Genomic DNA, 27,737 nt, shown 5'->3' with positions numbered 1-27,737 from the left:
AAACGTGATTAAATATTTTACTTCAACTAATAATAAAAATAAGTATTTAAATATTTCAAAGATTAAACATTTATTTTATAGTAACCATATGCATATTTATAATTTAGATATGAATATTTTAATTTTTTAATTAACCAAAAATTATCAATAAGTATAGAGTACTAGAGTATAAAACTTAAATTATTAAAATTATTGTAATATATTTAGTATTTATAGTTTTGGAAAACATTTTAACATTTAAGAGCCAATTCATTGGTCAATATGAGTCCAACTGATATACTTTTAAGTGATTACAACTATACTACAGGTATTAATATCAATAGTAGTGAATCTATTGGTGATAATATTACTAAAAACATATCAATGGTTATTATTGAATCAGTTGATCCAACGAATCTTATAAATACCACTTTAATAACCATTGAGACTATAAAAACATTAACAAATAATCGATTAATAGTTATGATTCCTATACTAACCATTGGAATAGCAATCATATCTCTGTTATTAACATTACTTGTATTCAATGTATATAAAAATTGTAAGTTTTAGTGATAAGATTTTTTAATCAAATTATGATGAAATTCAAAATTAAATTAAATAATTTATACTTAGCTAACAAATTAAACCAAACGTTGAAATTAGCAAAAAGTGACCCTAAAGTCAAAGTTTTATTGAATATCAAATTGTAAATTAATTGTCAATTTTTTCCGGAATTATTCAATAATTTTTTTAAAAAATTATTTATTAGTATTAATGCATAAAAATTCATTGTATTTAAAAGTATTTTTATTAACTTTTGAGCTAAAAATAAATATTTTTAATCTATAAAAATAAAATTACAATATTTAAATTAATTATATAATTTGATATAATATACGGTAATATAATTAATAGTAAATACTTTTGATTTTAGACAAAAATGAACTTAACTTTGTTTATCAAGTTAAATTTATAAATATTTTACAAATGTGTAAACTAGCATGGTACTATTATTAGAAAAAATATGACTCAAACTTTCAAATTATATAATATTAATTGTATGGTTTATAATAAGATATTTATTTAAATATAATTTTTAGTAATAAATTATTTAAAGTTTACAATTAAATTGATCTGAATTTTCAATAATAATATTAAATTTGTTAATATTTTTAAAGTCAAACTAAGCGCTAAAAGAGTGAGTATTTGATTGAATGAGTTTATCATTGAATACGTTTGTCAATAACAGAGACCCTATTAATAATTATAATGAAATTACATTCAATTGCATTGAATTCAATGATTCAGTGATTGTATTGTTTTTCATAACATTTTCACTGTTTGTCAATAAGTGTTGACTCAAACACTCAATAGTTTTACATTTGTTAATACATTTTGAAATGTTTTCATCAATTGATCACTAAATTGATTGACATTAGGATCAAGTGTTGACTTATTTCAAGACTTGGATTCAATTGCGATGCGATGTCAGACATGAAGAAGTGCGCCAATGATTTCATATTTGATAGGGTTATCGGTGAGGGATCCTTCTCTACGGTAAGACATTGAAGTGTCACTTAATTGATCCACAAATTGGCTTTATATTAATGAGTTGTTTGAATTCAATTGACTTATATTATGGATGAAGTGTTAATTGTATTGAAATGATTTGATGGTTAGGTTTTTTTGGGAGTAGAGGTTCACAGATCTTATGAAGTGGCCATCAAAGTGTGTGAAAAAGCTTTAATCAGAAGAGAGAAGAAAGAAAACGCCATTTTTCGAGAGAAGACATGTCTTCATATGTTAACCATCAATCCTTCGCCATTCTTCATACAATTGTTGTGTACATTTCAAGACGAAACCAGACTTTGTATGTCATTATTTGTCTTGTAATTAATGAATTAATTGTTTGGTATTTATTTGTTATTACAATAGTTTTTGTTATGAATTACGCAAAGAATGGTGAGTTGTTGTCATTGATAAATGAGAGACAGGTCTTCAATGACCATTGCTGTCGGTTTTATTCGGCCGAAATTCTGTTGGCTTTAGAACACATGCATCGCTTAGGAATTGTTCACAGGTTTGGACAACTATTTTGATTATTACCGCTAATATTTAATTGGGATTTAATTCGTTTAATTGCAGAGATTTGAAACCCGAAAATATACTATTGAACGACAAATTACATATTCAAGTATCTGATTTTGGATCGGCATTACTCATGAAAGAGACCAACAATGAGAATAATGACCGATTGTCACCCAATAGTGACGATCAAAATAATGTTCGGCGAAGAAATTCATTTGTCGGAACAGCTCATTATGTTTCTCCCGAAATGTTAACCAATAAGACTATTACTTCCAATTCCGACTTATGGGCGTTCGGTTGCATCCTTTATCAAATGGTTTGCGGATCGACACCATTTCGGGCAGCAAATGAATATTTAATATTTCAAAAAATTATTAAATTAGAGTTTGAATTTCCCCAAGAATTTGACAAAACTGCCAGTAATTTGATTAAAAAAATATTGAAAATTGATGCAAATGATAGATTGGGTTCTAGTGATGACGTTAAAAATGATGGCTACATTTCCATTAAATCTGACCCATATTTTAAAGCATTATCAGATGACTGGTCATTGCATGAAAAGAAGCCTCCAGTTTCTGAAACATATTTTTCAAATAATTCCCGAAACGATACAAATATTACATCAATTAATGAGAACATAGAGCCGGGTTTAGCTGAGAATCAAATCACTCGAATTATGGGTTTAGCTCTTCATGAAGATTATGATAAAGTGGATTCAAATACCAAAAAAGGTATTCTTGACATAACTGAAGTAGAGTTGAATGAAAGGTTGAATCAACAAAAGGAGCACAATATGTATCATCGATTTGTTGAAAATAATTTGATTTTAAAAGAAGGATTTATTGACAAAAAGAAAGGTCTATTTGCTCGGAGAAGAATGTTTTTATTGACAACTGGACCGCATTTGTATTATGTGGACTCATCTAATATGGTTCTTAAGGGACAAATACCATTCTCGAAAAATATGAGACCAGAAGCTAAAAATTTTAGAAATTTTTTTATACATACGGTTAGTAAATGAGTTTTTTGTTTGTTTATTGATATAAAATGATTGCAAATATACTGTATATTACAGCCGAACCGGTCATATATTTTGGAAGACATATCGAACAACGCTCCCGAATGGTGTCGAGTTGTCGAAGAAGTTAGAGATATGACATTTGGTCCACCGATTGCAGAAGAGAACTCTACCGGTGTTGTTGGTAAAGATGTCTGTCGACGCAAAATTAGTGTTAATAATAAGTATAGATAATATTAATTTATAGTTAATTTAGAAAATTATTTTTAAATAATTAGATTTATTTCAATTATAACTTATACAGTATATTACATAAATAAATATTTCATTGAGGAATTACCGTAATTTAGTTTTATATTATTGTTATAAAAAGTTTATATATTAAATCACAATTTGTATTATTATTAAGATAGTTATTGAGCTTTTAATTTATTGAACATTTGTTTCATCAACAGTAAATTGATTTTGTTTGTATATAAATGATGGAATGTCCTTGGTAACTATTGTGTATTAGGTCAACTGCTTATTGTTTACAGTATAGTACAGGTATTTGACACCTATTTATAAATCACATTTCATTTACTAATTTAAAGTGTTTTATGTCTTTATATTTACAATGTATTTCAAGACTTTTAATTCCAAACGTATTTTTTCAAAATGAACATCAATTTCATTAAAAAAAAGAAATTATTTATTTGAATATTACAGTAATTTTTAGAACAATATTTAACACATTAATAAATTTAATTTCTTTTACTTAATTACCTTAAAAACTAATATTTATATACCTTTAATTTATTACATAAAAATTGTTTCTACAATATGTTTTGTAATAATTTGTTTTAACAGTTTTTTTTTATTTAATTATGTAATGGACTAAAACATTATTTACAATATATTGAAAAATATTTTTGGATTGAAATGKTTTTGAAATACTATACTTTGACATAAAAACATGAAATGTTGGTTCACTGGTAAAACATTTTAAGATATTCAGTAAACTATTATACAATAAATCTTTTTAATCTTTTTTTTACTGAGAATTATTGTTTAAATCCAACTCAGTCTATAAACTACCGATAATTAGCGAAATACCAGTTCATGTATTTCAATGTATTYCCAGTTCAATGTGAAGTCACTGATTCATTCATAACTTTTTTTTCATTTACAAACTTATCTTAAATTATTAGAGTTTATAAAACCTAATTACGGTAACAATTGTTATTTGTGCTCCACTTTGTGTATCAGTTTTGAGATTTTTATACCGATATAATTAGTGATCTTACAAATTGAATTACCGGTAGATAAATAAACTATAAGACAAAAGCTATTTTGATTTTATATAATTAAATAAAACATTTAACTAACAGCTCATCTTTGGTCATCTTTTATTTATTTAACATAATTATCACCATTTGTTTTGTATAACATCTGTATTTCGGTTTGATTGATAAAAAATATAGTTTTCTAATATGGATAATAATTGTTGATGATCTTCAAGTAATCAATTTCCTTGATAAACATAAACTTTTTTCAAATACGTAAATCGTTAATTAGTCCAATACTATCTATATATTACAACCCACACTTCCCACACAAATATTAATATAACAAACAACAACCACACAAACACACACATATATATACACACATACACATACACATACACATACACATACACATACACATACACATACACATACACATACACATACACATACACATACACATACACATACACATACACAYACACATACACAACTCTACTAAAGAGAAGATAAATACATACCATAAGTCCTTAAGTCTCCAAATAATTCTTAATATTTTAAAAAATTTGTTATAAAAGTTATTTAATATAAATAGCAAATTTTGAATTAATAACTTTTTTATAACTTTTGAATTATTAGATGTGAATAAAATTTCATGATATTTAAAAATAATGTTTTTTATTATTTACAAAATAAAAACAGCATTTAATAGCAATTAAAGAATTGGATTGTTTACCACAACTGTTGCATACATTAATTAGTTTTTGTTTTTTAAAAAAACTTGCGAAACAAATAAATTTCAAAATATGTTAAGTTTTAAATGTAATCTTAGAGTTGGGACTATTATTAGCTAAAAAACATAATTAATTGCTGACAAATGCACTTTTATTTAGTAATTACAATATTACTCTTTAATAAAAATAATGTAAAAATTATTTAATATTTATTTAAATCTTATATAAAAATTTCTTTTCTATACTCAACAAAACAATTTATTATTTTTGTTATAAATGATAAACTCTTATAGTGTTAAATTCAAATTAAATTATCGATTTACACTTCATTAAATAATAATTACATTTATTAGATTACTTTTATAATTATCCGTTTATTCAATTATTTTAAGCAATTTATTTTTGAAATATAATAATAAGCATAAATCTTAATAATTATTAAACTATTTAGTTTATACTTTAAAAAATATTAATTACTATTATTTAAATATACATAAATTATGATTGAAATTAAATATGATTATATACCAGATATTTACTGTAAATTATTTTTTGTTATCCGTATTGCTATTAACAGTACATTAGAGCTAATACTAGACTCAAATGTTTTGAGAAACAATAATATTCTTATGTTTGGAAATTCAATGAAAATGTTAACATTGTTTGTATAACTAAATAAAAAAATAAAGTATTTATAAATAAATATAAAAATCTATTTAATGAAATCTTTTATAAAAAAGTAAGTTTTCTATTTTAACATAAAAACTATTTACAGCTATAAATATATGTAATATTTTATAATGTCAAAACAGATGTTAAATTTAAACAATAATTTGCTAATTTTATATTTAAAAACAAACATCAATTAAATTTTGTTTTCAAAATAAACCAGTGATAGAATGCCAAGCCTAGCATTGACAAACAAACTTCTAAATTTCATTTTAAATTTTGTTTAAATTTTTAAAAAATATATGGAATAAACATGAATAATATCATAATTACATTGAATAATTATTTTTAAAATGTGAAATTACTTAAATGTTAGTCTACCCAAAGTGGGTCAGGTGGTTCAATGGGGGGGGGGTCAGAGGTTATATAMTCGTGGGATTCAATAAAGTGGATATGGATTATACAACTGTATATAATATATACTGTATTTAGTAAAGAGCATAAAAACACATTGTATTTATACTGTATATACAGTACTCATAGATATCAATTTGTAAATTTTATTGACTACTTTGAATTTATGTTCATTAAGAGAAAACATCAGTTTTTATAAATTTTTATTTTTAAAATTTTTGATCTACTATTTGATTCTGGAATCAGAATTTGATAATAAGTTTGAAAAGGCAGACATACAGACATACAGACAGACAGACTAATCAAATTCAGATCCGACCTCTTTTCACGATTGTTTCAATACTTTTAATTCCAACAATTTATTTCAAAATTAGTTTTTTTTGTTTATCTCAATTAAAGATATAAATTATTTATTGTAATAATTTGTATAAAAAATATTTGCTGTAATGAATTAAATTACAAAAATATTGTTATAAATGTTTTTTAGCGATAGTTTAACCTTAGGATAGCATTAAAGGATTTTATTGAATAATCACATCCACTGTAACGCAATGCGCAGTATTTTCCTATTATATCAAATATAAGGTAAACAAGTTTCTAGTGTTGAGTATATAAAAAATTTTATTATTTTTCCCAATCCTGTCCTGTTCTGCAAAATAACTGTTATATAAAATATTTTATTTTTGAAATCAATTAATTGTTTTATAATATTTTTAATATCCATTACTATCTTTATTATGACACATTCATTAACATAATATTAATTGACTTTTATATATCATATTATATATTACTATATTTTATGATTTACGGGACAATATTGTTTGATATATATCTGTCCTATTGTTAGTCAAGTGTTTGTGTCATATGTTGTTTTATGTCCAGTTATCCGGTTATTACACGGCATACGGTGTGATACGGGACAAAAAAGTGAGACTCTATTGTGGGATGTGTACTGATGGCTATATATAGCTATACCCAACCCAACCCAATCCAACCCTACCCTAAAAACATAGCTCAGTCCTACACTACAGAGTTGTTACTTTGCGGTTATTATTAGTAACATTCAGTAGTATTGCAGTACTGATAGAAATAAAGGGAACGAAAGCATAGATTCAATTGACTATTGCTTTCATAGCATTAATAGCTTTGATACCAATTTAGGCAGTGATCACACCATCACTACTCAAATACATTCAAATAACTGTTGTCTCCAATCATTATATGTGAACTAATTTATACTGTTTTGTGCCGATCTATGGCCTCGAAGATTGGACTCATGAGATAATACTTGTTGACAAATGTACTGCCAGTCCAAGTGGTCGACACCGACACCAACAACACGTAGTGAATGAGTGACTGACATAATGAACGCTATATTGAGTATGGCTTTCATTTGATTTGATTTTATTTATTATTTTAACTATCATTTTGTAGCTAACAATCATAATTAACATGCATTTCATATTCACATTTATTTGACTATTAAAAAAACTTATCATTTGATATATATTTATATTTATAACAATTATTATTATTTTCATATGAGATATATGTTTATAAGATATGGATAATTGAATTGAAAAAATTGAGTTAAATTATGTAATTTTGAATGCATTGCAAAAACCGGTTCATAACAGCAATGATTTATAACTATTGACTTTTAAATAACTATTATATATATAAACTATATATGAATACAGATATACAGTGTATATATTGAGACTTAAGACTATAGTCTAGACGTTTGACTGTAATATCACTGAATGACTCTATCGTTTAGTCCTTTGGGACACTATTTTATAAATAAGTTTTTTAAAAAACATTTTTATTTAGAAACTAATTATTTATTTATTTGAGTTTAACTACTGATAAATTTAAAATTTAAATTAAGATAAATATAACCATCAAATAAAACTGTGTATATTATTAGGCATTGAGATAATGATTATTTGGATTATAATAGTTATTCTATCGGTTATTATTTCTAATTGAAACAATTAGAGTATAAGAGTTGATAAAATTATTTGCAAATATTAATAATAATAATAATAAGCAAAAGTAAGATATTTATTGGATATAATTTCATTAATATTAGGTGTTGTATAGCATCTGATATCACCTGTATATCACCTGTATATCTATTAGGTGAGGGCCAGACCACGACATCGCGCCTGTATTGGGACATTCAACTCGATCAGGACTTATTAGAAACAATAGTGAATATATATCCCAATTGGTTTAAAGAGGATAACAGTCCTAACAATATGAATGAAGAGTCAACCGATTCATTGATAACATTGATGCAAACAACTCCTCCTAATATTACTTCTTCTACTTCTTTAACCAAACTTGATGTCGACAATCAATCCATTAAGAATTCAATGGACAAGAATAAGGAATCACTGAGACTTAAGCTTCAACTTAGGCGACCAATTAATCAATTGATTGCACAGGGAATACATCCCCGTATGTCTAATATGTCTAATATTTGTTATAAGATATTTAAATATATATATAATTTAATACAATTGATATTTAAATGATTTGATTAGCTTTGGGTTCTTCTCCGGTATTTTACGAACAGAAGACAAAGTTAGAGCGGGCGAAGACCGGAGACTTTCTTAAACATAAAATACAAAAAAGACCGCAAAGACAACAATTAATAGAACAGCATATTCTTGAAGACACTACTGTTGATCCCAGTCTTCATGAAAAACAGAGACAATTGAAGAAGGCTCGACTCGCCGATGATCTCAATGATCGTTTATCTCACAGACCAGGACCTCTTGAGCTCATCAAAGGTAACATTTTGCATACGGATGCAACCTTTGAACAAGCAGTCAAAGAAGGACAAATATCATTTAAGAAGACATGCGAAGGAGAAATCGTTAAACATCCGCCGCCAAGATTTATATTTGCAGAGGAAGAAAGTAGTTCTGACAGCGCTTCCTCACCAGTTAATAATGAACAACCATTGATTGCAATTGAAAGTACAACTAATGTGACGACAACAACGACACCAACAATAGTGGCCACCACTTGTTCTCCAACTAATGTTTCATACATTGTTTCATCGCCCGTCACAAGTATACTTACATCTCCATCAACAGTTCACTCAATATTAATTGGTAACGGAAATGCTGTGGCCATTGCCTCTCCCACTTCAACCGCATCAGTAGTAGCTGTGACTTCCAATACAACGACTCCTATCATTAATAGTACACCATTTTGTCAGCCAACGAATCAGCCAACGATATCTCTCAATCTTCCAGTTATTTCGGCCTTCAAAGAACAACATTCTTCGAGTTCTAAAATTCGTACTAAAAAATCGAAATCAAAAACCCAACCAAAGGCCAGAACTATTAAATTTCATGAATACAAAGTATGTTTGTATAATATAATATAATTATTTAATTATTATTATTATTAACTATTACTAAACTATTTAATATTATAGGGACCTCCAAATATTAGTAGAATTCAACCAATCTCTGGTCAATCACGTATAGAGTCATCGTATGAATTACTTCTACAACAACAACAGTTATTCCTTCAGTGGCAACTTGAATGGCAACAAAAATGTCCTCAACTTATACTTAATTCTTCCACATCACCGGTATGTTATTTAAGACAATTGATTTAATTACAATTTACAATAATTAAGTTTGTTTTTATTTCAAAAAAGAAGCCTAATTTGGAGCAAATCCATGATCAGGGAACAGATGCTCAAATGGCCGCAAATATCTCGAAATCATGTTTGACACAAACAGCGGCACGAAATACATTTCAAGTGAAACCAAACGCTCAAAATGTGACCAACAATGAGATTAATGGTTCAGTGGGTTCGCCACGCGATCGATCCAATAGTAACTCTTCGTTATCTCGGGAATCGAAAGGAAACTCTGTAGTCATTGGGAAAGTAATATCAAAGTTAGAAGATATGAAAGTAAGTGATCTCAAAGCGGAACTTAAAAAACGAAATCTTCCCGTTTCCGGACCCAAACAACAACTTATAGATCGACTTAAACCATTTGCCGACGCGGTTATGGCCAATGCTAACAATTCATTGATTGTTATAAACTCGAGTGATAATAGTTATGATAAAAGTATTTCCAATTGTGATGTTAAAAGTGAAGCCAACAACGAGTCGGTTCCCAATTCCCCAAACAATATCGATTCACCCATTGATAACATTGAACCAAAAACTGAACCAATGGATACAAAATCACCTGAAAATTGTGCTATGGATGTGGATTCAATGGGTGATGACATGAATCATAATTGTTCAATGGATTTGGATATTGATAATACAATATTGACCACAAATACCAATCCTATAAATGATCAAATTCTTATATTACAACAGCAAAAGATTGATGAATTGAAACGAGAGTTACAAAAATCTCAAATGCAGTTACAGTTACAACAAACAACTGGTCTTCCGATTGAATCACAATTAATTACAACTGAACCACAAATTCAAATCGTTTCCAATCCCAATACAGAGATGAATGGTTTTACACAAAAATCACTTCAGCGTCAACTCCTTCAACAACAACTACAACAAAAAATTCAACAAAATATTAATCTTAAGCCACAGTTATCTAATAACGAAACAAATATTACGACATTTTTTACAAATAGCAAAATTTCACCGACAGTTAAGGCGAGTTTAGCCGCTTTTATTCAACAACAACAACAGCAACAACAACAACATTTGGCACCGAAATTATTAACACAAAATGTAACACCGATTCAACATTTTGTTTTGTGTCCCACTATCTGTTCCACAACCGATGCCATTATCAATGAACCCGAAGCAGCAAAACAGCGAACAAATTCACTTCCCAATGGGTTATCCAATAACTTCTTAACTCAGACATCCTTAAGGTTTGTTCAAATAAAGAATATATTTTGAAAACTTGTTGTTAATTAAAAATTAAAAATATTTTTTACAAAATCTAAACAAACAGAACCACTTCACTCCCAAACTTTGATTCATTGCTTGCAAATAATACAAATGATGACAAAAACATTTCTAATGATATTAAACCAAATGTTATGATAACGAAAAGTCCGCCCAATTATGACGAGGCGACCAAACAATTGAACAAAAATAAAGAAAAGAAAAAAGTTGTCAAAAGTCAAGCAGTTGACGACGTTCTGGAAATATTAATAAAAAATGGTGAACTACCTCCCAGTGCAGCCAATGATCCCACCACTCCTACAACTCCTGAAAAGTTGTCTTTGAAAAGTCAAACCAATCCATTGTTTTCAACGGATAAAAATTTACAAAAGTCCTGTGAATTAAAAAAGACTGAAACTATTGATAATATTATTGATAATAACAAAATACTTAATAATAGCAATAATTTAAATGAAAATAGCAGTAAATTAAATAATAATAATAATAACGAAATTAATAATAATGTTAGAAAAAATGATGAATCGGCTCAAAATAATACTACTATTGATTTTGATTTATTTCTCGATCTCGAAGGCTTAGCTGAAGCTATGGATCTAAATGTTGCTATTAATGACAAAAATAAAATCAATATTAATAATGATATTAATAATGATATTAATAATGATAATAATAATAATACTAATAATAATACTAATATTAACAGTAATAATATTAGTAATAATAATAATAATTGTAGTAAAAATAGTAATAATAATAATAACATTAACAATAATAACTCATATCAGTCTCAATGTAATTCATCACAACATAAAAGTCAATCAAATACTGAACTTTGTTTGTCTGAATTTATGGACTTTGAAGAATGCAATCTTAATGTTGATGACAATCAATGGTTAGGTTTGGCGTCAACATCGAGATCTACAACTGCTGACCAAAATATGTTAGATTATAGCGATAGTAATGATAAAAATCACACTAATATTAACTTTGATAACAATAACAATACCGACAATAACGCCATTCAGAATAACCACAATTTGTTGACCAACTCTTTAACAAACAAAAGTGAAACTTCAAAACACGATCCCATTCTTCCCAATACAATGTTTGGTGGACCAGCTGTTGACCTGTTGGGTGGCGACCTATTCTTCGACGACAGTGACTTCAGGTCATCATTAGATTTGGGAACTCTTATGTGGGATAAAGTAGAGTTCACTACTTGATTGACAATTTAATTGGTCATCAATTGAATTACAAGACACACATAACCACACAAAAGCTCATTGATTGACATTGTATTGACTCAATTGTCTCAATCAATTGCGGACCAAATTATTGATTCTTTCGACCACTTAATCAGTCAATTTTTGTCCAAATATTTGTATAAAAAAAGATAAATTAGATTTTTAGTGTTAAATACAATTTTAACATTTTATTTGTATATTATATTACAAATAGTTTTATTGAATTTGTTTTTGTTTTTTGTTTAACTAATTGATAACTAATTTTGAATTTGTATTTAAAAAAATTGAAACAAAACTAACATTTTTTGAGTGAATTGACGTTCCATTGAATTACAATCCAATTAATGCAAACCAAATCACGTGTGAAACTATTAATGCATTCATAGACCAGTTGTATAGATATTTAACACAAATTGTTCCTAAAATGACAATTAATTACAATTAGTTGCACTACTGTTGTACTGTTTGTTCATTAGTTATCTAATATTGTATTGTATTATACCGTTTGTATACAATATATACAGTATATATAAATATATATATATATATATATAAATATTATAAATATTATTATTTAATTATATAACTTATTATTATTGAGTTTTCAATTGTAACTAATTATTATTAATATTTAATAATAATAATATTATTATTATTTTAAATATATTTGTTGACCATTTGGATGACCATTAAAATTATATTTAATATTTAAAAAAAGTGAATAATAAACTTATTTTGCAATCAAACAAAATTATTAGTTGTTTAATATATAATCAGAATATTTTACAGAATTTGCATTAATTAACAAATAAAAAATACATTTAATTTGTTTAATTGAAAAGTTATTTTCAATATTAATTGGCGGTAAGTGTTTGTCAATATTTGATAAATAAATATATTTTATTAAAAAATAGTAATTCAAATAAACAAATGATTAGTTAATTTATTATATATTTGTATTTAAAATATAATTTAAGTATTAATAGCTAATAATGTCGTGTATTATAGAGTACTGTACTGTATATGTCATACATATATACACTACTATATGATATATCCTATAATAAGACTATTCTATAGGATTGCATCAATCATTTCATTGTTTTCAATATAAATGTATGTATTTTGTAGACCTCTTATATATAATACATAATATGTATTACATATACACTAAATACTGTAATGAAATGTCATTGAAGTCCAACTTTTAAAAAACAATTTTCATATAAACAAGTGATTAAAACAAAACTAAAACAACAATTCATTTGAGACTATGATTATGCATATAATTATTTAAACTATGTTTTTAGATAAGACTTAAATTAATAAACCAAAAATTTAAACAAAATTTAAAACAAAAATTTCAGTATTTATAGCCTAACAGCGATTAAATAAAATTTAGCGGATATTTGTCGGGTAATTGTTAGGTTTGATTGGTCCGCACCTCTACTTAGAATGTATGTGAAAGTCGTCACAACATATGTGTTGTATAGCAGTAGTGAGTGAGCAGTGAATGACTATTAATACAGTATTACTGTATTAGAGTGTTGTCTAACATATGCAACAAAAGTGCAGTCAATGTATAGTTTGAGTGGTTTTTGATGGTTAGGTGTCTTCAGTCGCTTCAATCACTTGACTTCAATCACACCCTAAACCACACATTCAGTCAATAAATATCCGATTGTTTCGCGACTTTGAAGTCAATTGTTGTCATTTGAAGTGATTTGAGTCACCATTTGATACGTTAATCAAAATATTTGTTGATTTGTGTGTTTTGTACGACTGATTGTCTCAAGACTTTAAACCAAACAAAGACAACAACCCATTGAAGACCAAAACCAATCAAATGGACGATTTGGACGACGAATGCAACTCTTCCGGTGCAGACAATTGGGTCCCGAAGTATACTAATTGGGAGATGGAGTGCATCAATAGGTTGGAGACAACACCCGATTTGGACCAACAGATTGAACTCGAGAAAGGAGGTAATGATTGTGTGATTGTTTTGATAGCCATTTATTTACATTAGTTTTCATCCATTTTTCTGCTAATTATTTGACAGGAAATGCCCGCAAACTATGGGTTCACTTCCAGACGGCCGCCTGTAGTATCGCTCAGTTATATCAAAGTAGGTTTTAATTATTTATATTAACAGTTGTATCCAACGGTTGATCATTAATGTCATCAAATGTCTTGTAGGCCGTGAACAGAATGTTTCAGTTTGGAACCCCTTTCAAAACGCGGCCTCAGCGGTGACCACTCTATACAAAGAATGTATTGAATCTCAGAAACGTTTCTTTGAATTTGGTCTCCAAAGTGGACAACAAAAGCGCAATAAAGAGCTGTTGTCGTGGCTCAAGAAGAGGAAGCGTCAGATCAGACGCGAAGACCTGATCGCGTATTTGTCGGGCGCCACATCTCAGGGTCATCCACTACACCATCACTATCATCACCCGCACCACCGAACTTGGGGTTCACCCAAACCTCGTCTCTCCATAAGTGACAGCACTGGTCGTTGCGCTTTCACTCGTCTTAGTCTTAGCGATGGCTTAAGTGATGGCAACTCTAACCTAAACACCGATACCTCTAACACTACTGATGAAACAGATTTAGAGACATTTCGTGAAGCACTCTCTTTCTCAGGTATTTTGCTATATATTTAAATACCATTTTAAATGCTTATCACATTTGTTACTATATTTTAGGAATTAGAAGAAGTGGATCTCCAGGTTCTCAGTCCTCCGATCGCAACAATATTTATCGTCAAAACAACAGAAGTCCGTCAATACGTGTCTCAAATCATAGCAATAATTCATACGAAGAATTGGATGCTTTTATTAGTGAAGAGTACAACAGACACGTGGAGTCCCGCAAACGGGTATTGGAATCAACCAGTGATGTGATTATGGACTCACCCACTCATAAACGCTCAAAATATACATAATTATAGTACTATTGGTTATTACAATTAAATCAAATTACTATTGTTTAAATCAATTAATTGTTTTTAGTTCACATATCAGTTTAAAGGCGTGAGTTATATTCAATACAATTTGTTATATATTTCTCAAATAATTGTTTTATTAATTATTGCATTATTATTATTATTATTATAATTTTTATTATTACAATTATATTATTATTAATTATCTAATAACCATTTGAGTTATAGTTAAGAAATCTAACAATTTGACAATAAATGTAAGTATTTGTAAATAATTTTTTTTACATAATTATCCAAATATTTAATTATTGTTTAGCTTCTCATTTGTTAAGATTTCATTTAATTATTAATTTAGTAATTCAATGAAAATCAAATTTTTGTTTAACATATAAATACCTTATATTTTGGAAATATTATAAATTAAGTATAAGTTATTAAATATATGCAGTTATATGTGAAATCATAATTAACTTTTTTCGTATCAACATTTTAAATTAAGTTTTATTTTAAATATATTAATTTTAATTATTTAAAATAATGTATTAATAACATAATATTATTGTATCAATTAATAAAATCATATTTCAAAAACTAATCTACACTTTAAATATGGTTTTTAATAATTTATACTGAATTTGCTATCGTTTTGTAATTATGAATATAGTGACCAAAACATGCAAATTATCTAAACATCAATACAGGCTATAAATATAATAAGTTGAAGTAATTCATACAACAATGTCTAAAGTATTAAAAGTAGTAAAAAGTATATATAATTGTATTACCGGTGGTTCGGTTATGTCAACAAATTTTGGAAAACAAATTCATTAAAATTTTATCATCATTTAAATTGTTAATATTATTTACGATACAATATTAATGGGGATTTTAAATAGTATTAATATAAAATATACAATCAAACAGTAATAATTCAATTTTAATTAATATAATAATAAATTTTAGTAATAATATTTAGACGATTTTAAAAAAATTTCATTGCTAATCAAAAAATAACATAATCTACAAATAAGTATAATATATTGATATAATATAATACATGTATAATATGATGAAAAATGTATATGTATTTTGGCGACAATTCAATCAAATATTAAATAATGCCATTTATTAAAAACTAGCTCTAATTGTAGTGTTGGCAAAAAAGAAAAATTTATAAAATAATAGAGAAATTTCTAGAAAGTTTCTAAAAGAAATTTCTATTTATGGTATTCCCATTCTAATTTTGTTCTCTAGATAGTTGTTACCTTGTAAGTTACAATACATTGTTTTTTTCAACTCATAATTAAATATTATTATTAGTATTTTAATTATAAATTAAAGTAAAAATTAATTAATTTAATTATATTAAACTATGATATAAATAATAAAATGAAAAATAAAATTTTACATAATTAATTATTATTAAATAATTATAATTATTTTATACATATTTGATATATCCAAGTTTGTATAGTATATGTACCTGTATAAATTAGTACAGTATTATGTCTCATTAGTAATTATTAGTACTGTATTACAAATTATAATTTAAAATAGCTATAGATATGGGGATACCATAGTATAATAATAAAGTTAGATTTCTATAGAAATTTATTCATCAGTAATTTTCTAGAGTTTCTAATGGAAATTTATTAGAAACTTTCTATTATTTGCCCATCTCTATCTACTTGACTACTTAAACGATAATTAAATTTTATTAAATTGTTATTTATAGTAAAATTTTTAATAAAGTATATTACGGTAAAAATATAGAAATTATGAATTTGAATGAATTTGTTTTAAAAAAAGATTAGAAAATTTATTTCTAAAAAAATTATAGTTAAAAATTTGAGTGACAAATATCATAGAAATGTTATTAAAAGTAACGAATCAAACAAACATTTGGAATCTTTCATAACATATACTTTTCAGACAATCTTTTTATATCACAAATCAATTTCGTTTTTTTTTGTTGAATTTTATTTTTATTTTATTTTATTTATTTTTTTTTTTGAATAAACAATTCTTGTATGTCTGAGAAACAAAAAGCATTTTAATAGTCAAGTGTATGACTCAAATGAAACATTATTTTTACTTATTTAAAAAGTAATATTTATTTAAATAAATTTTTTTATTTAGATTTATTTTTTGTGGAAAGTATACTAAACTTGTCATACAATAAGATTTTATTAAAATTTAATTAAAATATTATTAATTAAATTAATAGATATAATTTGAATATCTTAATAAAAATATATATAAGTTTTACATAAATATTTTAAAAAATTAAAAATCTATATTTTATGAATTAAAAAAAAGAATTTTTTAATTAAATTAAATTGAAAATATTATTTTAAATAATAATTCGTATAACAATTTATGAATCCGTGTATCCAAAGATTTAAAAAAAATAGTTTATAAAATTTAAATATATTATAACAATTAATTTTTTGCAATAAATATGGATTCCATAATTTTAAACTAAAAAATGGAAAGTTTTGTAATATTTTATAATATAATAAAACTTTTTAATATAAATACATTCTTATTATAACAAGTATTGTACAAAAATGTACGAAATTAAGTAAATTTAATTCAAAATTTATTTTAATTTTTGTACCAAAAAATTATACAATTTATGAGATGGCGTTAACACTATTGACTACAAAATTTCACAGTCAATGACTACATATTGAAAATACTGTATATTTCTATATTAAGAGAACAATACCTGAGCTGAGAGAACAGGTTTTGGTTTCCTTTACAGCACCTGGAGTTAGGAGAGTCAGTAGTTTCATAACATTTGAATCATACAATTTGTTAAACATTGACTATCATAACAACTAAAATAAATTTACACAAAAAGTCATAATAATTATTGAAAATATGATTATAACAATGAATCTAAATATTGTGGAATTATTAATGAAAATATATTATATTTAATGATTATTAACAATCAAAGTTTATTGTTTGATAATATGATCAATTGTGACCATCGATGGCCAAAATTAATGATCACCAATTGAAATATTCACAGAATGTCTTATTATTAAAATTTCAAATGTGCTAATAAATCACTTTTTTATTTTTCAATCAAATAATAATTTAAATTTATTTATCAAATTGTATGAAAAATTATATAAAATTGAAAGACTGTTGTTATAAAAGTGATGTCTTTAGCAATGAATGAACGCTTCAAAAGAGCGGCCAGAGATGGTTACCTCAATGTTCTACAAGAAGCCACTCGTAAGGACTGCAACGCCGGAGATGAAGACGGAATAACTCCAACACTTTGGGCGGCATTTGCCGGAAATTTGGACGCTTTGAGGACATTAGTTGGCAGAGGGTATCAATCATTTTGTTGAATATAATGTTTAAGTTTAGTTAAAATTTTTAGTTTAAAAACTTTGTTAAATATAAGTTAATCTTAAAACTTGTTATATTTTAGTTATATATAAAATAAGTAGGTTTTATATTTTTTTAGTTAAAACAAAAGTTTAATTTGATTATTTACGCTTTTTTTATACATATAATAATAAATATTATGATTTATGATATTATGATTAAGATCATGAAAAAAGTCTCAAAATATACTGTATATAAAGTTATAAACAGTTGTTTTCAGCTCTTATATAAAAAATAAAATTAAAGTTTTGCTTATTTTTTTGTCACAACTTTTCAATTGGCAAATCATATATAAAGTGAATTTTACGTTAAAATTATAATAAATAAAGAAATTTAATTACATTTCATACAAACTCTAATATAATAAATAATATGAATTATGAAATCTCTTACAACCCTGACTTCACTCATAGTATGGCTATTAAGACAATTGTAAGTATATGTCAGGTTTGGTCATCAGTTGACCACTACTGCTGAAGAAGAGTCGAATTTCATCAAAACTATTGTCAGCAAATATACCCATAGTATTCAAAGTATATCAAAGTTAAACAAATAGTAATCAAAAATTACATCTCATTTAAGATTTTTTTAAACATCTATTAATATATTTTACTTTATCTTTATATTTGATAAATGTATTATTTAGTAAAAAAAATAATTGTTTACTAAAATTATTTTTTGTTTGTTTATTTAAAGTTTTTATATTTTACTAGTAATTTAATGATTATATTTTAATAATATTTTTAAAATATTAAAATTTCGTAATAATATTTATATATATACTGTAGTATATAAACAAATATAGCCTTTAGTAATACATTTGCTAAATTATTATTTTTGAATGCTATTTCATTAAAAGCAATTTTATTTAATTAATATAATAATCATTATTTAAATGTTAAATTTATAAGCCATATGTGTAATCATTACAGCAAATATACATTATTTTATTTAATACAATACTAAACTTGAAACTAAAAATTTTAATCACAATAAAATTATTGATTTAATTGACAAATAGGCAATTATTTAGTTAATATGCAATTTTTATATTATATTAATGATGATAAATCGTTTAAAGTAATAGCATAATTTAACATTATAAAAAAATTTATATTAAAATTATAATTGAAAAATATTAAATTTTTAAAAATAATAATAAAGTTACAAAACATTGAACTTAGGAAATGAAAGGAAATGCATCCCATCCCATGACATACCATCCCATGTCATACCATCCCATTACATCCCATTCCTGTCTTCATATGTTGACCACTCATGCATTGATTTTATGAATTATTATTTTAATTAATTTTTTTTATTATTTCTGAATACTTCAAAAAAATATATAAAACAATTGTTAAATTAATTTCAAAATCATGATAACATTAACTTTAAAAAGTTAGGGTTTTAGGATTTATACTGTTATTATTTATTAAAAGTCAATATAAAATAATTAAACATTTGAACAATATTTGAAAAATTATTTTTAGTTAAAAATTTAGAAAAATATTATTTTATTTATAAATTAAATTAAAATTATTTTGTCTGTAAATTCTAATCATAATTTGTTGTATAATATAATTAGTAAAATAGTATATATGAAACATTAGTAATAAAATATATTTTAAAGTAAAAACTTTTTATTTGATAATCTAATTATAGTTACAATATAATCATAATTTTTTAAATATTAATTGAAATTTTATTGATTAAGTGAAATTTTGAATGTGTTAACAATTATATTGATTAATTAAAATAATAACTGTTGAGACAAACCAATTATAATAGAGTTGTGGTAATGCAATCCTACTTTTTTTTATTAATTTGTATTATTACTATTAATTTAATGTGCTTTAGTTAGAAAGATATAAAAATTGAATAATTAATAAAATAAAAATATAAAAATTTATTTTTGAAGAAAATTAAAACTTTTATGTAATTTAAAAATAGGACTCCAAAAATAATTACATTTTTATTATTTTCTAAAGACAAACCCAAACACGAAATTACTTAAATTTATATATATTTCTATACTAATAATGAGTTTACTGTAAAAATAATTAAAAATAGAAATACAAAGAACTTGTTTTTGAATAATAAATGAATTAATGAAAAGAGTGAAGTATTTATTAAAAGCAAAATTAAAACTATTGTAATCTTATAGTTAAATACTTGTCTAATGTGTGCGTAAAATCTATAGTTGATTATCATTTAATCACAGTTTTATCATTTAATCAAATGTATTAACAATTTTAATGTTTAAGTTTAATGATGCGAATCTAATCGATGGTGTATTTAGAGTTATTTTTATAAATTTTACGATCAAAATCTTTAAATATTATTCAACAATTTAATTATAATTTAGTCAAAACTTATATTTTGATTAATATAAAGTGTTTTATAATAACTTAATAATAATAAAATACAGTAATTTTTTTGTTTTTATATATAATTGAAACTTTGAAAAATTAGAATTAAAAACATTTTATTTAATATCTATAATATTCTGTATTTTTATAATAAATAGTTAACAAAATTATTGTATTAAAAAAATATTTAGATAAATATTGATAATAATTATATGAATATTTGTTTGGATTTAGTGGTGATCCGGGAAAATGTGATCACTTGGGGAGTACAGCGCTACACATGAGTTCAGCCAACGGTCATCTCAATTGTGTTTCATTTCTAGTCAGTTTCGGTGTAAACTTGTGGTCACTCGACAATGATTATCATACGGCCAAAGATGTGGCAGCCATTAACCATCACGAAGATGTCATACAATTCTTGGACAATGTTATAGCAAAGCAAAGTGCACTCAACACAAAAGTGGTACAAAAAATGAAAGAAAAGTCTATAATAGAGGCCGAGAAGCGAATCAAAGCCTATCAAAAGCTACAGAAAAAGGCAACAAAAAGAGCTGAAAAAGAGGAAAAAATGTTAGAAAAACAACGAAAAAAAATTATTGAAGTTATTGATAGTAAACATAAAACTGCAAACCTCTCTGTCATCACTCAACCCAATCAGTCAATTATTACGCGAAAAGACAGTCGTCCGCAACAAAACAACTCTTCTCTTAAGTTCTCCGATATAGTGAAAAACCAATCAAACGGAACGACAAATAAAATCAAAATTTTGAGTGCAGTTTCCCGAAGAGTTCAACAAAAGAAACTCAACGCCGATTCAATTTCGGCCGCCAATGAGTTTAAAGTCCGCGATGTGTCCGGTGATGACTGCACGCGGTCTGTCAGGTCATTGACTGGCATCCGAAGGGATAGTCAGATATTATATGTACCGAAGTTTGACACACATTCTAATTATGAAACAAATTATGTCAACAATAATAGGATTCATATGAAGGATGTGTTTAATGGCCAACAAATACAAAGGATTGTCATTAACTCGACGTCTAATTTAAATGTGAATTCAATGCAAGAATACGAGACATTAGAGGAAAGAAAGACTAAACTCTACCGAACTATTAGTGAACCCGACTTTCTTAACAACTTTGAAGACATACAGACAATTATAGACCGCAAAACTCCAGAGTCAAGTATTTTTGTACGACCGGGCTTTGGATCAGTTTCTTTCAGAGGAAAGTTCACTCCCGAAACACTTTTCTCTAAACATTTAAGTGATGAAAGCAACGGAAGAAAAGAAAGTGACATAAGTTCAGTCAGTTATGCCGACAGTATTGGAAGCGCTGGAAGTCTTGCTCACAGAAATGAATTGGAATTAGGTCTGAACCAAGTCTGGGATGAAGATGAAGACATTGATCATAATGTTTCCAAAACTATTCCTATTTTACTTTTTCTTTACGCTCATGGATTGAAAGATTATTTGCCACTGTTTTTGACAGAAAAGATTGATTTGGAGGCACTTATCCTCTTAAATGAAGACGACTTTATCTCATTAGGTATACCTCTGGGCCCGAGGCGTAAGATATTAAAAGCAATCGATAGGAGAAAACAAGTGATGGCTAATCCCGGAGCTATTAGAGATACAAGACTTTAAGTCAAGATTTTTTAAAATCACCAAAAAATTATTTATATTTGTATTGAAAATTAATATAATGTATATTTATTGATATATATAAATTATATGTTTGATAATAACTTATATATTTTATTATACAGTATATACTGTATTAAAAAGTGTAAAAAGTTATGATTAATTTCATTTATATTGAAATTATGATATTATAATAAAATCGCAATAATTAAACTATTATTAATCAACTATTGAATTTTTTAAAATATTGTTTAGACTATAAAATTATAAATTAAAAAAATATATTTTTATATTAATCATAAATTAGAAAACATATTAACATTTGTTTACTACAGTACTGTATAGTACATCATCTAAATGTCTAAAATAGTAATTAATAATTAGATTCATTTACAATAAAACTTCTTTTCTTACTAAATGTATAACTAGTTATTAAATACTACAAAATAAATATATTTATATAATAATGATGAGTATTTTATTTTATTATATTTTGATATTTAGACATTTAAATAATTATAAAGTTACTAGTTTTAGATTACTATTTTATAAAACAACATTTAATTATTTTAACAATAATATTATTATATCAATAATTCTTTATTATATAAAGTCATAAATTACTTTTAATATAATTTTTGTAACTAAATATTATATATGATATTGATATACCGTATAATTTAGATAACCATTATTTTTTATAAAGTTTTTAAATGATATGAAATCACACATTCATAGATAGACATTAATATTATTAATTAGGTACACATGAATAGACACTAAATATTTAATACTAATTTTTGTCAAATTTTAGTCTTAAAAAAGTTCAAAAAACTTTCAATAATTGCGACAATAGTTTGTTAACACAATTGGTCTCAAATCGAGCGCTTATTTAATGCATTCATTGACTGTTGTTTTGAATGTTGTTTCGCTGTTATGATTGTATTGAATGAATGGCATTGAAATGCATTGAAAGCATTGAAAGGCAATGAATGCGTCAATCAATTGAAACACCCATTAGTTGTGTCTCTAATATCACAGTTTGAGTCAACACTTAATTCAAGTTATTATCTGAAGACTTGTTTGAGACAAAACAATCGGTGTTTCTAATGATGGTTCACATGTCTTAACGTATGGCAGATCAACAAAGTGATAGTCAAGATAACGATAACATTGTCAAGACTGCAACCGTTGATGACAAAGCCAATGATGACAAAGGTATGTATTGTTAGCACCATTGATGACCACATGATTATTGTCATTGATATTAATATAACAGTTGAAGTGTTACTCCGATCCGCCGGTGACGCGCCTATTATGAAGAAGAAGAACTGGAAGGTTGACTCAAATCGTACAATCGGTTGGATATCAGACTTCATTAGGAAATACATCAGAATTGAAAACAACGAATCATTGGTAATGATTGATGTCTTAGTTAGAGATCTAATGTCATGATTTCTGTCTGTAGTTTCTGTACGTAAACCAAACATTCAGTCCCTCTCCCGACCAAACTGTTCGCAATTTGTTGGAGTGTTTTGGATCAGACGGCAAATTAGTCTTATATTACGCCAAAACCCAGGCTTGGGGTTAACCACAAACTCTTGTGTTTATTAAAAATATTTTTGTGATTTTTATGTACTTTAATTACAATGTCTTTTAAAACATTAAGTTTAAGTGATTGTAAAACTGATAAACAAGTGATATGCCATTCAATACCTTGTAATGTAAAGAGTGATTGTAAAGAGGCTAAGATTGACACTTATTTTGAGCCAACTATAAGAAGTAGTGATAAAGACAATAGTGTTTTGTTGAGTTCACTTCGTGGACGACCATTAGTTGGTCGTCACATTGATTTACCTGAAAATTGTTGTGCGTTTACCGTTAACCATAAGAATGACAAAGAATTGGTGGCAAATGAAAGCTTTGGAAGAATAACTCATTGGAATTTAGATAAAACTTCTTCAGACAGCGATTCATTGCCACAAATAATACAATGGATTCAAATATCAAATGCTATTCACTCTTCACCTGTTTGTCAATTAAGTGATAAAAACTAATATTAATTTGATTTTTGAAAATATAATAAACAATTTTATAATTGTGTGAAAAAATGGATTTTTGTTTTTTTTCTTCTGTTAATAATGACTTTGAATTTACATTTAGTGATAATTTATATACAATTAGTTTTCGTGAAAATCTTACAATTCCTCTACAAAGTAATGTTAATTATAGAGAAATAGGCCATCAATTGATTGAAAAACACAAAATTCCTATATTTTTAGCCAAAGAATTAATGGTAAGACTTAAGAGTTTTATTGATGACCAAACTGATGAACTGCACAAACAAAGAACCAATCAATTGCTCGACGATTTGTCTCAATCAGACCTCTGTTATAATAATGATTTAATTGTGAATAAATGTCCCGAAATAAGCACCAAATATAAAAGCGATGATAATATAAATGAAAATAATAAGTTTTATGATATGTATTATGAATTGATTCATTCGGGTGTCTTCACGGAATCGCTGATGAAATTTGAAAACACGTATTCAATTGCAATACAAGAATTAATATCAATACGCGATCAAACATATAATGATTTATTGGCTCAACAGACACATGAAATGGAAGAAGCGGTCAAAAACATCGGAACCACTCTTAATGAAGATTATATCAATAGTTTATCGCTTCGACACTTTCAAGATTCAGAGAAACTAAGAGAAGAGTGGAATAATACGATATCTAAGCTAAAGATTGAACAAAAGCAAGAATTTTACGAATGGATCCGTAAAGTGTATGAAGACTTCAAGAATGGTAATCCGGAATCATTGACTGCAAACATGAAATCTCTTTCACTCGCGTCAAACAATTTGATTAATCAATCACTTTATGACGACAATGATTGGAGTAACACATCTAATGAGAGTCACATTCAAATGGAAGAAAGTTTTACTATTAATTTGGGTTCACAGCTAAAGACAACACATAATCTTAGACTCATTTCAATGGATATTCTTGACTTATGTCGGATTAAATTCAGGTTATTTACAGTTATATTATATACAGTATGTTTAGACTCGCGATTATTTCAAATATAGTTAAACCTATTATAAGTACGTTTATACGACATCACCTCACATCCCATTAGCACATTGACTAATAAATATAATGATATAATTACATGAAATGCATTTAAATTTATTTTATAGTACACAAACTACTAATCAGTAATGCCTTATATACCATATTTAATTTGTGATTACATTAAGTGTCGATAATCAAAATTTATAACAAATACATACCGGTAACTAACCGATAAATTTAATACGGAATGCCATACTATACCACAATAATAATTTGTTAAAAGTAAAATATAGTGTTAACGGTAATTCTATATAAATGAATCCAATTAAACTATATTATTAATATTGATTTTTAATTTTTTAAAAATCTTTTAATGTTTGTTTCTGATAATTATTGTGTTATAAATTTATCAAACAGCTTAGAGATCAAATTTCTAATATTTTATTTTTTTAAATATAAATAGTTTTTAATGATTGCAATTACATTACTCATGAGAAAAGTTTTTCTTTATTTTGAGCTATAATTCGATTAAATTTATAGAAAATTAAATAAATTCAATTATTGTAATTATAGTAATCAGATTATTATTTAATTAAACAATAATTAAAAATAATTTATAAATTTAGTATTTCAAGTAGATATGCAAAGATATACATTTAAGTATCACTTATAAAATATCAAAAGTATTTATGCAAATAATTATAGCAAATAACAAGAAAAAATATATAATTTATTATAACATGTTTTAGAAATTCTAATAAGAATTATTTAATACGTTTATTATAACTAAAAGTTAATACATTATATAACTTAAATTTTATAATTTTAAATTACAATATATTAATTGCAATAGTGTTGTAATTAATAATTATATATAATATAAAAATGATTTATATTTCAGTCAAAACAGTCCCCAACGTATTCAAACAGCGATGTCTTTGTATTCAAATTCATTATCAGCTCTCGTCTTATTAGTAGACAATCGTATTAACAGTTATTCGGGGATCAAATTAGGTTAGTTTTGCAAAGCTATTAACCGGTATTTAAATTTTATTTAAATAAATTTCAGAATTTGATAAAATCTGTTCGAAATCCACTGAATTTCATTTTCCTGATCTCGAGACACAAATGCAAGAATCTAAACAAAGAGCTGAACAGATGATAGCAAATACACCAAACAAAAGAAATTCTTCTCACGGTTTACAAGTCGGCGACTTTTATGTTACAAAACATTCAAATTTATCTGAAATTCATGTCGTTTTTCATTTGGTTTGTGACGATTCATTGCGTTCTTCAGAAATCAATTCCAGACATCCAGTGATTATAGGTTTAAGAAATATTATGAAGACATCACATCTCAATGATATCTCAAATATTACGATACCATTACTTTTAATTCATGAAATGAGCGAAGAGATCACTATTCAATGGTGTCTTAAAAGAGCTGAATTAGTTCTTAAATGTATTAAAGGTTTTATGATAGAAATGACTTCACTTTCTTCAGGTTCTGACGAGAACCGAACCGTTCAGTTTGTTGTTCCAAAAGTTTGTATTTTTAAAGTTTGTTTTATTAATATTATTATTTAAAATATTTTATCTTAATTTCAGGACATATCACAAGAATTATTCTCTAATTTGACGACAATTTTACCTTCAATTTTCAGGTTATCAAACCCTCTGGTTTTGAGATCCAGTTATGATTGGATTGATTAGCCATTACCGTAATATTTTTGAATTAATCAATTGAATATTTTATTAGTTAGTTATTAATGAAATTACAAGAATATCAAATTTTGTAACCTTTGTTAAAACAATTTATATAAAAATATTTTATTAAATATACTTTAAATATAAATTTTGAATGAAAACTGAATTTTAAATAAAATTGTATTGAAATTAAATGCGCAAAAGTGTTTTACAATTACCGGTATATTTAAT

At 25.7% G+C, this 27,737-nt stretch overlaps 7 protein-coding genes across 7 annotated transcripts; all 7 read left to right on the top strand.

The window, feature by feature from the left end:
* The first annotated feature begins 1,271 nt into the window (after positions 1 to 1,271).
* Positions 1,272 to 3,369, top strand: LOC128953625 (3-phosphoinositide-dependent protein kinase 1-like). Its single transcript, XM_054299128.1, has 5 exons — positions 1,272 to 1,539; positions 1,663 to 1,852; positions 1,918 to 2,062; positions 2,128 to 3,079; positions 3,146 to 3,369. The coding sequence occupies exons 1-5, from the start codon at positions 1,468 to 1,470 to the stop codon at positions 3,320 to 3,322; spliced, it is 1,536 nt and encodes a 511-aa protein (XP_054155103.1). The 5' UTR covers positions 1,272 to 1,467; the 3' UTR covers positions 3,323 to 3,369.
* Positions 3,370 to 7,231: 3,862 nt separating this feature from the next.
* Positions 7,232 to 12,495, top strand: LOC128953750 (myocardin-related transcription factor B-like). The gene is made up of 7 exons (XM_054299270.1): positions 7,232 to 7,556; positions 8,322 to 8,642; positions 8,729 to 9,558; positions 9,634 to 9,792; positions 9,862 to 11,066; positions 11,150 to 11,765; positions 11,874 to 12,495. Exons 1-7 carry the CDS (start codon positions 7,541 to 7,543, stop codon positions 12,324 to 12,326), a joined length of 3,600 nt encoding a protein of 1,199 aa, XP_054155245.1. The 5' UTR covers positions 7,232 to 7,540; the 3' UTR covers positions 12,327 to 12,495.
* A 1,341-nt stretch (positions 12,496 to 13,836) lies between these two features.
* Positions 13,837 to 15,378, top strand: LOC128953628 (HUWE1-associated protein modifying stress responses-like). The gene is made up of 4 exons (XM_054299132.1): positions 13,837 to 14,332; positions 14,410 to 14,475; positions 14,547 to 14,990; positions 15,053 to 15,378. Exons 1-4 carry the CDS (start codon positions 14,194 to 14,196, stop codon positions 15,289 to 15,291), a joined length of 888 nt encoding a protein of 295 aa, XP_054155107.1. The 5' UTR covers positions 13,837 to 14,193; the 3' UTR covers positions 15,292 to 15,378.
* A 3,086-nt stretch (positions 15,379 to 18,464) lies between these two features.
* Positions 18,465 to 22,716, top strand: LOC128953624 (ankyrin repeat and SAM domain-containing protein 4B-like). The gene is made up of 2 exons (XM_054299127.1): positions 18,465 to 18,640; positions 21,306 to 22,716. The coding sequence occupies exons 1-2, from the start codon at positions 18,465 to 18,467 to the stop codon at positions 22,714 to 22,716; spliced, it is 1,587 nt and encodes a 528-aa protein (XP_054155102.1).
* A 947-nt stretch (positions 22,717 to 23,663) lies between these two features.
* LOC128953635 (autophagy protein 12-like) lies at positions 23,664 to 24,379 on the top strand. The gene is made up of 3 exons (XM_054299139.1): positions 23,664 to 23,931; positions 23,993 to 24,129; positions 24,182 to 24,379. The coding sequence occupies exons 1-3, from the start codon at positions 23,847 to 23,849 to the stop codon at positions 24,302 to 24,304; spliced, it is 345 nt and encodes a 114-aa protein (XP_054155114.1). The 5' UTR covers positions 23,664 to 23,846; the 3' UTR covers positions 24,305 to 24,379.
* Positions 24,298 to 24,826, top strand: LOC128953634 (uncharacterized). Its single transcript, XM_054299138.1, has one exon. It carries the CDS (start codon positions 24,363 to 24,365, stop codon positions 24,768 to 24,770), a length of 408 nt encoding a protein of 135 aa, XP_054155113.1. The 5' UTR covers positions 24,298 to 24,362; the 3' UTR covers positions 24,771 to 24,826.
* Positions 24,811 to 27,520, top strand: LOC128953623 (protein C12orf4 homolog). Its single transcript, XM_054299126.1, has 4 exons — positions 24,811 to 25,755; positions 26,701 to 26,813; positions 26,869 to 27,344; positions 27,408 to 27,520. Exons 1-4 carry the CDS (start codon positions 24,824 to 24,826, stop codon positions 27,510 to 27,512), a joined length of 1,626 nt encoding a protein of 541 aa, XP_054155101.1. The 5' UTR covers positions 24,811 to 24,823; the 3' UTR covers positions 27,513 to 27,520.
* Positions 27,521 to 27,737: the final 217 nt, after the last annotated feature.

This window comes from Oppia nitens, unplaced genomic scaffold (assembly GCF_028296485.1).
Source record: "Oppia nitens isolate AA-2021 unplaced genomic scaffold, nextdenovo-longstitch-racon4-pilon3 scaffold23_pilon_pilon_pilon, whole genome shotgun sequence".
Taxonomy (NCBI): domain Eukaryota; kingdom Metazoa; phylum Arthropoda; class Arachnida; order Sarcoptiformes; family Oppiidae; genus Oppia; species Oppia nitens.
Note: the sequence above shows the minus strand (reverse complement) of the source record. Positions and strands in the feature narration are given on the sequence as shown.